Source organism: Herpailurus yagouaroundi, unplaced genomic scaffold, assembly GCF_014898765.1.
Source record: "Herpailurus yagouaroundi ecotype Mexico unplaced genomic scaffold, PumYag 159, whole genome shotgun sequence".
NCBI classification, from domain to species: domain Eukaryota; kingdom Metazoa; phylum Chordata; class Mammalia; order Carnivora; family Felidae; genus Herpailurus; species Herpailurus yagouaroundi.
Genome location: NW_024412400.1, coordinates 66,767,539 through 66,783,914, shown reverse-complemented (window position 1 = coordinate 66,783,914; position 16,376 = coordinate 66,767,539). Strand labels below are relative to the sequence as shown.

General features: G+C 32.0%; 1 protein-coding gene across 10 annotated transcripts in view; it reads right to left on the bottom strand.

Annotated features, from left to right (window-relative positions):
• NLGN1 (neuroligin 1) overlaps positions 1-16,376 on the bottom strand; it is an 847,062-nt gene that overhangs the window by 452,579 nt on the left and 378,107 nt on the right. For all 10 annotated transcript variants that reach the window (XM_040480780.1, XM_040480779.1, XM_040480778.1 and 7 more), the window contains one exon: positions 10,046-10,198. In XM_040480780.1, coding sequence (XP_040336714.1) covers positions 10,046-10,198 — 153 coding nt within the window. The remainder of the gene's footprint in view (positions 1-10,045; positions 10,199-16,376) is intronic.

Below are 16,376 nucleotides of genomic sequence, written 5' to 3'. Positions count from 1 at the left end.
CCACAACTAAGCTAGCATGAGAGGTAGCAAAAAACAAAACAAAACAAAACAAAACATAATGTTTCCTGAAGCCCTCATTCTACATTTCACTTCCACAAATATTCTTTTTCTTGACATCCTCATCTTTTTGAAAACACAACTTACCAAAATTTGTACGAATAGCTTTGTTGGTTTGTTTCATGTCGATCTGCCTTACATACTTTGAAATCCAGAGAGGAAGGATTGAGTCTGATGTCTGATATATATATTATTTTATATATATTTTTTGAATTGTGAACACCGACCACCCCAACTCCTGGGAACCTGTAGTGGGCACTTATCAAATACTTGTGAATTAATGAGTGAATAAATGAATGACTGAGTTAAGATGATGACTTCTGCTCTGAAAAGGAAACTAAGTTTCTTTTTGCTTATGGTTTGTTAGTTGAAGTCTTTTGAGTACTTGAAGATGGTTGTCCAATTCTGGACCCAGAAGAACACCTTGAGTAGGAATGAGGGAAATTTTTATTCTGTGTTCTTAGGTCTTATTCCAAATGACTGATCTTAATGTCTCAAGAAAATCATAAATCACATACTACCAACTTCCTCCCAGGATTAATAAAAAAACAAAACAAAATTCCTTTTTAGGAAGCTAAGAGCTTAAATAAGGTCAAGGAAACATCACAATATAGTAATTTATTACAGTTTCTTATATTGGCCAGTCTCTGGAATAATACAGATCATATTGATTCACACTCCTTCAAAACAGGAATTTAAAAGATCTCTCCATAACACTGGTTTGATTCATTCCATTATTAAAGATGTAAGAAAATTAGAACCAAAATTAGTCATTTAAATAAGCAGTTGTGGTAAAAATGGAACATGCTGGCTTGATCATTCCATTATCGTTCATTCCATTATTGGCAAAATGTTTATGTTGCTTTTTGTGTAAAAGACAGATTTCCATACTCACCTGAGTCAGCCAAGGCTTGGCTGGTCCCTCAATTTTCTATGAGCTAAATATTTGCCTTATTCACTGACTTTACCAAGCATCTCACTTTAATGAGGCGCAAGCCATGTTCTTTGTATCCATAGCAGATTGTCAACTTTGATCAAAGTCTAGGCCTGCTCAACACACTTTTCGAAATTCAAATCTAATCATGTCATTTATCTGCTCAAGCCCTATTATTGTTTCTCATTGTTCTTAGAAGTCCTACATCTTTAAAGAGATGCTACACAGTCCGCTGCCTGTTTTCAACCTTACCTGACACCAACTGCCCTGTACTCCAAACATTCCAGCTGGGTTTGCTCAGTCCCTTTAACATGCCAAAATTCTCTCTTCCTCCAGCTTTCACCCAGATTTTCCTCACTGCCTGAAGCTCAGCCTCACCCTCCAGTCAAGGACCACGTTGGATTAACACCTATTGATTCTTCAGATTCACATAAATTCATTCAACAAATATTTTCTCAGCAAATCCATTATGTCAGGGACTATTTCAGATTATAGACCACCAGACAACAATAAAACAAACAATCCAAATATAAATAGGAGCTAATCAGGTATGATCATTGTAATGCAAAGAATTTTAAAAAGGAGATTACTTGTGATATGGTGGCTCTTGTTAGATTGACTGCACATGGATGGTCTCTCTGAGGAGAAACATTCAAACCAAGATCAGAAGAGCAGGAACTAGTCCCACACAGGTATAGGGAGAGGGAACAGCAAGTATAAAATATCTAAAATGGGAATGAATTTGGGGTATATAAAGAACAAAAGATGGGGGCACCTGGGTGGCTCAGTCCACTGAGCATTGGACTCTTGACCTCAGCTCAAGTCATGATCTCACAGTCTGTGACTTTAAGCCCCATATCAGGGGATCCTGCTTGGAATTCTATCTCTCTCTCTCTCTGCCCCTCTCCCCCCTCAAAACAAACAAACAAACAAACAAACAAACAAACAAACAGGAAACAAGATGACTGGAAATGAGAGGAGCAGCATTTTGAGATGAACTAAGATATAGGTACAAGAGGTACAGACACTAAGAGATACAGATACATGATACAGATTTATGAAAGGTTTTGTCAGGTCAGGGAAGGAGTTTGAATTTTATTCTAAGTGAATAATGGAAAGCCACTAGAGGGTGGTAAGCAGAAAAGTGAGCTGGTACACTTTATGTTGTAAAAAGATAATCTGGTTTTGCTGTATGGAGAATGGATTATAGGTATGGAGCAAAAATGAAAGAAGAAAATAATATAAGAGTTTCAAGGAGACTTAGTGTGGTAAAGGAGGAAAGTGAAAGAAGAAGACAGATCCAGGATGCATGGAATAATTCAGCAAGAGAAGCTGATGAATTGGATGTTGAGAATAAAGGAGAGACAAATCAGGGAAAATCTATAGAGTTTCACTTGATTATCCAGACGGATGGCAGTGCTAATGCCATCAGTACGGTGTTGAAGAGAAGACTGCCTGGGTTAGAAGCCTGGCTCCACCACTTAATGCCATTTGACCTGTCTGACTATAAATAACATACTTAACCTCTCTATTCATTTGTTTCTACACTCATAAAATTGGGAAAATAACAACCCTACCTCACAGGGTTATTGTGGAAATTTAATAATGCAATTAATGTAAACTGCTTAAAATAGCTTTTGGAATATAACAAGTCCTCAATGAGTGTGGCTACTATTGCTATTGTTGCAATTATTATAATAATTGTGGAAGACAATGAAATACACTCATGAGAAAATCAACATATTTTAGCCATTAAGGTTGAAATATTCATTAGATATCTCCATGGAGATGCTGATAGGCCAAAGTATGTAACTGTGAAGTTTTAAGGAATAGGCAGTCCTGAAGATACAGCTTTGGAAGTCTCTTCCATAGAGATGGTATTTAGAGCCATGCATGAGGTTCCCTAGGGAGACATTGTAGAGAGGAAAAGGAAGGGAGCCAACAATTCTGCATAATGGTATTTCAACATTTAGAGATCAGGGTAAGAAAGAGATAGGGAAGGAGACTGAGAAGGAGCAGATAGTGAGATAGGAAGTAACCCTGGGGTGATGCCAAGAAACAGCATACTAAGAAGGGACTAGTTAACTGTCTCCAATGCAATGGAGAGATCAGGTAAGACAAGAACAGAGAAGTGGCCAAAGGAATTAACAAAATGGAGGTGCTTGGGAATCTTGACGAGGGCTTTCTTAGTAGAATATAAGAAATGGAAACTTGAATGTCACCTCCTTTGAGAAACATTTTCTGACTTTCTAGAATAGATTAACACTTGCCATTTCTCTAGTACATATCATCTAGATAATTGTAAAGAAAGTTGACTTCGCACTAAAATCATCATCTATGTAAAAGATATCATTTGTATAATTATTCATTTATTTTCTATCTTGCCTAATGGCTAGTAATCTACTGGATAGCAGGGATTACATCTATCATGGTTTTCACATTATTCTCAATAACTAGTAGAATGTCTGATATATAATATTACTCAATTTATAATGAATGAATTAATTAGTTACACTACATGACTGGTTCAAAAACACAATTTTAAAGAAAACAAACTTCTTTTGACTAACACTCACACTAATCTACATGCTTACTTTCAGGTTACTTCCAAATTGTTGGAATAACTAAATAATTGTTTTTGTCTCAAGCCACCTGAAATCATTTTGGAGGAAGTAGGTTGAATAAAAATAGTGAACAAATAGTGAAGCTTCTCCTGTGACATTATCTGTCTTATGTTTCTTTATTCCAAAGGACAAACAATATCTCTACTCCAGTAGCTCATTTTAGCATTCAATCTAAAATTGATTGCCATCCCATCCTTATTAAAACTGAGTTGATATACATATTTGAGAAAAGAAATCTGTGGACCAAGTTAACTGTCCATTGCTGTCAATTGGTTTTTAGCTCTATCCTATTATGAATGAGTGAAATCACCAAATATCTTCCTTGAATTGCATTTGATTAGGTCTTTTTATGACACTATAGAAATTGTGGACATTTATTATTATGTCCTGGCTTTTATAGAGCATTAATATAAATAATCATATACTAGGACTATATCTGTATCTTTTAAGGACATCAAAACAATCACAGGATTCCAATATTGTTCAGGGTTCCAAATATAAACAAGCTATATGATAAATTTTGCTAGAGTATAGTGTAAGAAAAAGCCGTGTATTTTCTATTGATTAATAAGTATGTTTTCTTTATCTGATTATAACAATTATGAAATACAATCCATTATCCTTTTTACTTTCCTTCTGAAAAATTAAGATATACATTTTATCTTCAATTCTAATACAGATTCATGACCTAAGTGTCTGTATCTTTTCTCTAAAGCATATGTATTCCTATATGATTTTAGCAGCCTATTTACATCTGTGTTTTTGTCACACATTATCTCCACATTTTTGAAGTAGAAAGAGTATTAATCAAGAAAAACTGAAAGAAAGACCTTTTCTCTTCCCTTCAGTTAAACCCAGACATGATCTACTTTTCATGATCTTACTCAAATAAAATCAATCTTATGAAGAATTTTTGACTCTTCAAGGACAGCCTGACTCTCTCTTCTACCTCCCAAGAAAATATTTGGATCATCTTATAAAATCTTATATTTTATTATACATTGATCTCAAATATAAGGTCACATGTAAAGATTTTTATTTGTTTTAGGATTTATAGCCAAACAGAAATAAAAACAATGCAAAAAAATAAAAACAAAAAGACAAAACAAAAACCAAGAATAACGACAAAACATTGTGCCTCTTCAGAAATTAATATGCTTTTTTCTTTTTTAAATTTTTTTCCTTTAATGTTTATTTATTTTTGAGAGAGAGAGAGAGCACGAGCAGGGGCCGGGGTGCAGAGAGAGGGAGACACAGAACCCAAAGCAGGTTCCAGGCTCTGAGCTGCCAACACAAAGCCCAATGTGGGGCTTGAACCCACAAACTGGGACATCATGGGGCGCCTGGGTGGCTCAGTCGGTTAGGCGGCCGACTTCAACTCAGGTCACGATCTCACGGTCCGTGAGTTCTAGCCCCACGTCAGGCTCTGTGCTGACAGCTCAGAGCCTGGAGCCTGCTTCATATTCTGTGTCTCCCTCTCTCTGACCCTCCCCTGTTCATGCTCTGTCTCTCCCTGTCTCAAAAATAAATAAACGTTAAAAAAATTTTTGAAAAAAAAAAACTGGGACATCATGACCTGAGCTGCAGTCTGTCACCCAATGGACTGAGCCAACCAGGCACCCCAACATGCTTTTCTTTTTAAATCATAAGCATAACTTAGACTTTACCAAATCTCTTTGCTGCTAGACTGCTCAGATTCAAATATGAATCTCAATCACTGCATCCATAGGGATCCATGTGATATTCTTTGCTTTTTAAAATTATAATTATAAAAATATTATTATAAATATGGAAAAGAATGTCAATTATTGTTATCTAGTGAATGTTTATTTCTCCCCTCTATTAGATTGAAACTGTCTAAAGATAAGTACTATATTGTTCTTACTTTTTATCCCTCATAGAAGATGTATGTTATTGGAGCAAGTACTATATATTTGATAACTGAGCACCACCAAAGTTATAGTAAGTTATAGTTCTTTCACTTGTCTAATAATACTTGAAGTATTATCATAAGGTAGAGAATATAGTTATAAGAATCAACAAATTTCATTAGCCATTTCTAATAGAATAAAAATTAATTCAGGTGTTCATTAAAGTTGATATGCAGTAAAGTTAAAAAAAAAAACTTGTGTTTTAAATGATTTAGCTCTGCATTATAAAGTAAGCTAAGTGTAATTGCATTATATTATTGTGTGATTGCTAAGTGTAATTGCTAAGTTTACATTGCATTAAAAAGTAAGCTAAGTGTAATTCTTCAAATACAAGTATGTACACTTCAAACTTTTTCACCAGACATTAGACTGCTAAAACTTGCCAAATTTCAGATAGATATCGGTACTTCCAAAATCTTTAAAACAATTGTTTTCTAATCTAAATCATATAGGTTAGAATTATGAACACATAATTGCCTCCAAAATATCCATATAAAGATCCAAGTAACATTAAATTTCCATCAGATAAAAATTGTGTTTGCCTAAATTAGATCCTAACAATGGTATAAAACTTTTTCATTTTCTCTAAAAATAACTCTTAAATTCACTCTAAATTTAAAAAGGCAGTTGAATCACATTTTTAACACTAATTTAGTTGATATGTTTTTTATTTTTGAGATTTGAAAATATAGCATTTAGATAGTTTCTATTTTCAAGTGTTAATTGCACAATACCACATCCTAATAGTGTGAGATTTATTTCATATTTCCTTCCGGTTCTTGTTCATAAGTACATATGTTTATCTTATTTAGAACCATAATATTTAATATTATTTCCCCCCTAAGGCTTTTAAGGACATATGATCAAAACACTTCTCCCTAAATTTCCATTATGGTACTTTTATTAACTATACACTATAATATTAAAAATAAGTCCATTAACACGTAGTATTCCATAGTGTATATAAACCACAATTTCTTTATCCATTCATCGGTTGATGGGAGGTGGGAGGGAGGAGAGGGTGGGTGATGGGTATTGAGGAGGGCACCATTTGGGATGAGCACTGGGTGTTGTATGGAAACCAATTTGACAATAAATTTCATATATAAATTAAAAAAAAATAAGTCCATTAACAATGATTTTAAATGTATTTTAAAAAACTATGCAACAATGTACTAAATAACAGAGGATGATGAGTTAAAGCTGGCTAAGGACAAAGAATGTGTACAACCAGAAGTGAAAGAAAGTCTAAATGTTCACTGGACGGGTGAGAATGAAGAGATAGGGTTGCAGAGAGCTCGAAGACAAAACAGGGGAAGTGAGATTAGCAGGCAGAGCCCTGCTCTTTTTTTCAACCTTTCCTCCCCTTCCCTTTTTTTCAAACTTATTAGCAGTGTTTCTTATGATCATAATAGTGATAGTCTATGTTACCACTCTAAAGGAAACCCCAAAACAGTCTCGGTTGATAAACTAACTCCCACTTATTCCTAGCTTCATTAGAACAATGCTACAATAGGAGATCTTTTTGTCTTCTATGCCACTTTATTTTGCAGTGAACAAAATCTTATTTTCAACATGAAATGCTTTAAACTGGAACCTTGCCTCTAGATAGCTGTATGAATTTTATTACCAAAACATTATCACATTTTTAGTTATTGCTAAAACAAACAAACAAATAAAACCTGTAATATTTCTCCTCTGGGATGGCAAAATCAATCAACACTAATTACATTACCTGTTTCAGACATCTTGATTTTTTTCTGCAAGTCTTCTGAGAGCAATAGTCTTGTAATTAGCTAAATTGTACACTGAACCCCAAAATTCATATTCTTCATACCAAAGCATCCAAACCAAAACACAGATCAAGATTTCCTCTAATGTGGAACCAAATCTTATCTTCTACTTAATTTCCAACACTCCCAAATGCAAACTAAACGCAATAATTTTGGATCCCATACCCAAGAAACCTTGGCTTACCTTGTTACTATTAGACAAATTATTAACAACAAAACCCTATAATCTTTATTGTTGTAGATCACCTGTCAGATGAGCTGTTGATCTGGTTGTAGTATACTACACATGCTAAGTATACTGAAACGAATGTTTCAATAATTTATTTTTCATGAACTAATTCACTTAAATATATTTTCACAAAGCCCAATACATATTTTAGGAACAAAGTGACCAGAATATACCTGTTCCAGAACTAGTATCCCAAAAGGCATCTAAAATTGTTCACCAACAGAGTTTCGTGCTTTATCATGTTAAGAGGTCTAGAAAGGACACCTGATTCTTAATGCTGATTATTAGTGAGCAACAAAGGAGCCAACTGAAAGTTAAACCCTAAACTGAAGTACAGCAGAACAAATATTTAGCACTGAGAAAATTATCCATCATCAACACCAACTCTGTTTGCCATTTCACAGACCAAGCAACTGATCAATTTCTTCATTTTTTAGCTGGTTAGTCTACTGTCCTGCATTTCAATCATTCAGAGCATGGAGTTTACAGATAGGATATGAGCACAAATACCGGATTCAAATTGGACCAAAATCAAGTCCTCATCAATTCTGAATACATTAAAAAAAACAGGCAAAGATTTAGTAACATAACAGCTTGTTTTATGGAATCTTACTTTATGTGCGTACAACTAAACAAAGTGAGGCAACATAAAGTATGGCCAAAAGATTTTTTTTTAAATAAAATAAATATATATGATTAAGTGCATGGTGAAGTTCTTGAAAACATTGCGGTCACAATTCGGCATTAAATTTTAAATTTTCAACTGGCAAACTGTTGACTGCTTCGGGATTTTCAATTTGAAAACTTCATAAGAAACTTGAGAATATAAACAACTGAGCTATAAATAATACTTAAAGTTAAATGTATTAAAATTTATTAATTAAGTGTATTAAATAATTAAAATTAAATGTATTAAAATGTTAAAAATTCTTGCATTACAGTCTTGCATAAAAAACAAATGACAACACTAGGATATTTAAAGTTAAGAAGATGATTATGAACAGCTCTTTATATATCTTTCTAATATACAGTTTCATTGGTGGGAAAACACACATTCCTGCTCACTGAAATTATTAGAACATCCGAAGCAATGCCTGATTAGACACTATGGGAAACTAATGTGTATTTGAAAAATGTTACAGAAATATTTTATACCTAAGTTTGCCACGTTATATCTATTGTCTGCCATACTCCAAATTCAAAATAGAAAACCAGAAAGAGATCAAGATTTCACTTTGCAGGGCTAAAATATCTCCTTCCCCAAGACATGTAAAATTGATTCAAAAAAATTATTCTTTTTTTATATTTGAGATTGGCATGAACATAGGCTTATGATTACATAGAAGTAACTAACACTGAAGAAGAAAACAAAACTGATTCTCAATGGCCAAAATATATGATATGAACAATTATTATAAAAGAAAATCCTACTTAAATTGCTTTTTCAAAATCTTTTAAAGAATGAGAGTGAGGTCCTTCTTTGTGTGCAAATAACAGTATAAATTGTATACATTTAAAAAATGTATAGTATGTGATAAGACTTTAAGAACAATTAAGATTTAAAAGATAAAATCTTTTGTGATCAATTGTACTCTTTTAGCAAATACTCTTAACTAATATACCACAATAAAGGTGTTTTATTAAATGATAAAGTAATTTCACTCCTGAGATTGTGGCAATACTATGAAAATATACTTACACAAGTAGAATATCAGGTTTATCTTTTAATAATGGTTTGTTATTACATAAAACAGTATTTCAGAGTGCTTGATAAGTTATTTTGAAAATAGTATTTCCCTATATTTTCTTCAAACCAAGAATCTCCAATTTGATTTTGTTTTACATATATATATATATATATATATATATATATATATATATATATAAATTGACTTGAACTCTTTATCACTTTATGATATCAACACATGTTTTCCAAATCAAATATTTCAATATAAATGCATTGAGACAAATATTTTTAATTCTTATCTGACCAGCTTTTTAAAAACCCAAACCTATACCACAATGACAATCATTCCCCAAAGCCAGTCCATCCACATATTCTCAGAGACTATAAACTTGTTTCTAAGCTCATGTCAAATTTCAGACAATTTTATGGCATTGTAAAAAAGAAAAGTAGAAGGGAAAATTTGTCCAGGGACTAATTTTTCTTTAGAAAGGCCCTGACGTTGTTGCCTTTCACAGTTCTGTAAAGTGAAACCAGGAAATACATTACTCAACAATGTGAATAATTTCAGTACCTTTTACTTTCAAATTTTAAAATCAACCCTGTCTTTCATCACGTAATTTATGAACATACTTACAGAATTTATTAAAAATATCAAAAAATTTGGTTCAAACAAAATCAACAAGCATAGAACAATGAGCGAAACAAAGCAAAGCAAAACAAAATGAGTCAAAAGCAAAACTATCACATACTTCATGGATTAATGGTGAAAAGAAAAGAAGAGACTTCTTACCAAGTACCCCAAGTCGATAGTTGACTGTGATGACGATCACATTGCCATAACTTGCCAAGACACTCCCATCATATAAATTTCCAGTACCTTCCATATATGAGCCTCCATGGATATACACCATCACTGGTTTGGGACCCCCACTGTCCCGAATATCTGAAAAACAAATGGTTGGCAATTGTTCTTATCCTCAAAAAACACACATCATGAAACAGAGAATAAATTTTCCATTTTAGGGACGAAAGAGTATGATTTTAATATAGTTATTTAAACTGCTGTTTTGTTAAAGTGTTTCTTCAGCAACTCATATAATGAGCTATTGTAAAGGAGAGCAATAGATATCCACTGTTTTCTGATAAAATTCCGTTAAAAACTATAATCTGAATTTCAAAACTTGGACAAATTGAAAATAGGTGCTTTTTGATTGATTTCTAAAGTGACAGCAGAACAAAAAGAAAGAATGATAATAGTTCTTAGAACTAATTTTTTTTAATGTTCTCGACCTCATATGGAATTTATGAACCATATACTAAAGACAATGTTATCACTGCTACTGTGAATAAAACACTCTGTTTTTTCATTTCTTATTTACTATAAGGATTTTATTAAATGCATAATGATTATATTGAATAATTTATGCTCTAACTTGTGAACATAATTATAACACTGTGTTATAGGTTGCAGGAAGTTTCATTTCACGACTCAAGTATTAACTGGCAAATGAATGTTTGGGTAATAACGTCTGTATTTTTGTTGTTGCACTTAGGGGACTGTCACTTAAATGATATTTTTTAGTTAAGTCTGTGTTATCTGCCCAATTCACCTACTCTACCCTTTGGAAGAAGAAAACAGACTAAATTATACTTTTCACCTCTTTGTGTAATATTGTACTCTTCTTAATCCCACTTTGGCTCTCTGATTTTGTCTTGTAGACATGAAACAGAATATACTTAAGTCCAGGTGTCAAGTGCAAAATTTAAGATGATGTTAAAATGATTTCTACAGCTCTGAGTTTTAATCAACTGTGTTTGCTTTTCTAAGATACTATTCCCAAATTTTGTAGTTTTCAGTAAGGATTTCAGTAAGAAATGATATATAAGGGAACCATAAGATAATTTTAATAGATATTAAAAATGCCCTAATCTCTAGAGAAATACATGCTTAACTTTGTATTGGCAAACACGGTGTTAACTATTATATATTAAAATATTATATATGTATTTATATGATTATGAACATTCACATACATACATATATAAAACATTACTATTCTATAATAGCTCATTATCTCTTCTACTTACAATTGAAACAAAATTAGATCAAGTGTATTATCTTCTTGTTAATGCCAATATTAGAAGTGTCATTTAAAATTATAGTTTTGTTCCTTTGCCTTTGACATTTTTTGGTCAAACTTAAATTTCCTATCTTTGCAGTTGAGGTTTCTGCTTTCAGAATGGCTAATATAATACCAACTCATTGAAAAATCTGATGATTATTTAGGTGCTGCTTTACATTTCCTGTGAAAAGGATGACTAATATAAATGTGCCCATTTTTCTACTGTAATAACAAAGTGATTTTCTTAAATGAAAAATTCCTTTTAGGATCAGGAATTGCAATTCAACTCATTTGTCCAGATTTTCAAATTGGGGAAATAAGCTCATTGCAGAATTTAGAGACTTTTTAAAAAGACTATTTTAAATTTGACTTAATACTAGCATATGAATTTACCATAAGCCCACCACTCCCAAGGGCGTACTTGAGAAGAATGTCTTACTTTTAAGTGGTAAGGAGGATACTTTGACATAGAAACTATCCACTAGACACAGTTCATTTCGAAGAAAAATCTAAATTTATTTTCTCCTTAAATCCTTGGGAGGGAAAATGGTATTCCCTCATTTGTAAAGATTTGAGGGCTTGTGGAGATGTTAGGCTTACACAGAGAAAACAATCCTTTGGAAATTTTGAAACTATCCTCCATTTTTAAATGCCTGTTTGCTACATACAGTTTTAGCTTATTTTTCTAGTATGGCTGGCACTGAAGAAGCAATAATAAATTATTAAACTGAAATCATTAACTGACTGTTCACAGCAGACACTGTACTCTGCTAATTGTATGCTTGTAGGTAGCACAGAGGGAGGCTGTTTCAGAATTCTTCTTTAATTAAAATTACATAGAATTACAAAGCACCAACTGTGAACAGTAATGAAATCTTGGTAGAACCATTCTGTTCACCTGGAAAACAATACAGGCACACATTGAGAAGACATGCCACATTTTATACTTAATAACAGAATGAAGTGGACATTGTCAGGAAACACTGAAAATATGACAGTACATCCTAGGAGCCTTTTGAGTGGTGTCTCTTTATTTTTCTTTGAAAATCAGACTGGAAAGAATTACTGATAGTTTGGGCCCATTCTCATTTCCATTTTGTCTTTTCAAACTTCTCAAAGATTTCAGCCTTGTCTAAGAACTTAATATGTTAAGCTCTTTTCCAGAAAGGTACATGAAATTTGAATTCTATGTTCTGAACAGTATTTCTTTTTGTTTGAAGTAATCCTGAAGCTAATTCTATATGGGGTATTAATTAATAAAATAAGTAAAATTACTGTATGTAACACCCCTTAAAATTACTGATAGCTTGGAAAGATGCCATATTTCTATTACAGAACAATTGGTATTCTATGATAGTGTTTATACAGAGGTCTACCCTAGACTTTATTTTCTTCATAGTATACAGTCTTTTTGATGCAAATGTAAGTCGTAAATAGTTTAAATAGCATAATAATATAATGATAAATATAAATAGCTTAAATTGTATTTATATTTCCTTTGTTTTTTTATACAGAATCTTTATAAGTGAGACTAATATATCAGATAGCTTACTATTGAATACTATTTGCTAATGCCATTCTTTTAATAATAAAATTTTGGGGAGCCATTATGTCTTTCATGCAAATGTATTAGATGTCCTTTAGTAATTGCTAATGAATTTATTAGAGCTAAGTCATCCTTCTAAAACGTGTCTAATATTTTTCTTTATAAATAAGGTGAATTTCACCTAAAATTTCTGACTTTGCCTAAACAGCTGCTACTGACTTTACTAAAATCAAAACCGTTCTCAGAGCCTTAAGCACTAGTTCAGGTACAGTGAAAAGACCAATGTTCATAACGCATATTTATATTTTCCATTATATGCATTTTTTAAGGCTTTACCAAACATCTAAATCTCTGAAAAGAGTAGGATGGTAAGGGGGAAATACTACACGGAAGGTTATTTTTTATGGTAAGAAAGTATTTAAGTGTTTCAAGTTAAAAAAATTAATAAACTTGGAATCTAAGTAAATATCTCGATTTTAAATTTTAGTAGCTATTTTACCTTTCTGATAAAAAGTTTAAGCCAACGTGGCAAGTGCCAATAATTCTAGAGCAATTAATGGGGATTTATTTGTGTCTGGCAACCAGGGTTTGGAAATCACTACTCTCCTTAATGGTCTTAATGAATATTTATTAGTCACATAACTCCTTAAACAAGTTTAGCGGTTTCCTTTTTCTTAAAAAAAAACTCATGAAGTTTTTAATTGCCCATAATTTAGAGGTTTTGGCATTTAAAAGTTTTTAAAATGTGGGGTAGTGCCGCAATTAAATTTTTCTCTGATACATTTAAAGATATTTCAAGATATTTTTTGTGCCCCTCTTTACTGAATTTACCAACCTCAGTTACCAACTTCATTCCAAACCAGCAAAAGAATACAGAAGTGTTGACTGAATATAATTCTTAGTTTAAAAGTGTATAAAAATCTACAAGAGCAATTTTTAAAAGGCTCTGTGTAGAATATAAAATTGCATTTGAATACTGAAATATTAATATCAAGGTATTCTTAGCACAATTAAAAACATTTAAACATCTCTTAAATTCCCAAAATAAGTTGGTAGAAATCTCGGGTGTTGCTTTGACCCACTTTTATCACTTCAGATTAGTCTTTTTGGAACCATGGAAATAGTCTATGAAATATGTAGTTTTTTGAGGTATTATAAAACACAAATGAAAAGTGATACAATTGTGTCTGGCCTAAAATTAGCAAAAGAATAACGGTAAAGACACAAAGGAGAATAGGAAATTATAATCATGCTCCACTGAGAAGCATGATTTGGGTTAGTTTAAGTGAATGAGGGGCACACCCCAGTCAATGGCTCTGGTAGCCTCTGAATGTGGTGGCTGTCATAGGAACCTTGAAATCTAGTAAAGGATTTGGGTTATCAGGGAGTAATGGAGAATGGGTAACTAGACTTTTGACTAAAGTAAAAGGAATAATTTATCAAGTAGTTTATATTTGTTTGCTTTATGTCTAGTGATGTTGATTTAACATTTGGAACAAATTAAATGTGAAAGTTGGCCTTGATTTTTATTCACACTCACATCTACAAAATAATTGTAAAAGGAATTGAATAGAAGATGCTCAGACTTTTCTACAAAGTTTTTTTTTAATCCTAAAAGAAATTGATTTATCTTTCTTGTCTTCTAAACAATTACCCAAAACGACAGCACAGAGGAATAGACTCAACTTGAATTGACTGCTCTTACATTCTACACTTTTGAGCATTTAAAAATATTTATTGATTTGATAACTCTTGTGACTAACTGGCTCAGTACTTAATCTGCCAATTTAAACAGGAGTTTAGTACATTTTTAATGGCTATTTAAAAATGTTAAATGTGCTTCAAAATAGGTCTATAAAATAGATTCACATTTACAGGGCTTAGCTCACTATGGTGGCTCAGAGGTATCTTTTGTAAACATGTAAATGTCTTACTTGATACATTTTACCAAAAGAAAAGAAGTACATTAAGTCAGCAATCAAAATACTTTTTTAAATAGGAAAACTATGTGTACTGACCTTGTAAGTACTTTCAGATAATTTGGAGTTTACAAGTCTACACACTAAGAAGTCCTTTATATTTAAGTATTATTTTAGATAACAAATGTCTAAGAGTTAAGAATTTTCAAAGTTAAGAATTTTCTCAACAAATCTCAAAGCCCCTAAGTGGAAGCAGCCTTCTTAGCTGTGAGAACAAAGTCAATAAATGTGTTGAATGTTTAAAAACTTCAGATTTCCAACAGTGTTTTTAAAAATCAAAATTTGCATTTTGACATTATAAGTTTATTCTTAGCAATTTAGCATTCAAAGTGATAACTCTTGGACAGTTTTAGTGATTTATTTCAAATATTAATGACGGCTTTGTGTTTAATCTTGAATCCACTGTTGGGGTTCAGGGTAAACATATTTTTAATCAAAGGTCATCAATTTCATTTAATCAAAATATTTCTTGAATGTTATAAAAATATGAAAACACAATAATATTTTTAAGCTTTCAATACTTCACCTTCAATTTTCTACTATGAGGTAGTTTATTAAATATATATGTCAACGAAAATAATTCAAATTGTTTAGTAAGGATGCATTCATTCATAGTTGTAACTCATGGAGATAGTATTTCTGCTGGTCTGCTTGTGGATTTATTTTCTTTTGAAAAACCATTCTCCCATATTATTAATATTTTTATGAAATTTAATTTCTAGGGTTCTGGGAGTTACTTTTAAGCCTGGGATTACATTAGTCACTTCTCTGAGAATCATAACTAGGGTAGCATTAAAAAAAAAAAAAGTCCTAATTGGAATGAAGGTGAACTGAAAATATCAGTGGACACTCCACCTAACACCAGATAAAGGGACACAGTGGCAGAAGAAATGTCAAATCAATCCAGCAAGTACTTACATTTATAGAGTATATCAGATTGTACATCGTAAGAAAGTTAGAAAGAGAAAACAATTTTGATATTAGCAAAGTAGGAAATATTTTACTGCTTATAGCTGGCAACACTTTGAAAATCAGAACATTTCCAGTTGCCGGTCTAGAAATTATCTAAATAGGCTGAATACCTTTATCTATACAATTAAATTTATTTACATAATATTTAAGCAAATCAACAGAAAACAGTATTTTTGTCATCTAAATTATATTGCTCAAGAAACACTTTAGTTTTCCTTCATTTTATTGGGTATGGGGTTCTTTTTAAACAAATATCATATGTAAAAATGAAACACATTTTGATATTGGGTAAAATGTTTACATATATTAGAAAACATGCAAAATGGGTACAAAGAGACTACAGGGGAGAGATTGTTAGTTCAAAGAATATGGACAAATTTCAGTCAAAACATGGGATGAAACATATCAAAAGTCAGTTCAAGAAAACAAAAAAAAAAAAAATGCCCCTCTTTCTAAAACATTTCAATGGTTGGCATCAAAATGTAAAACTTAACATTCATT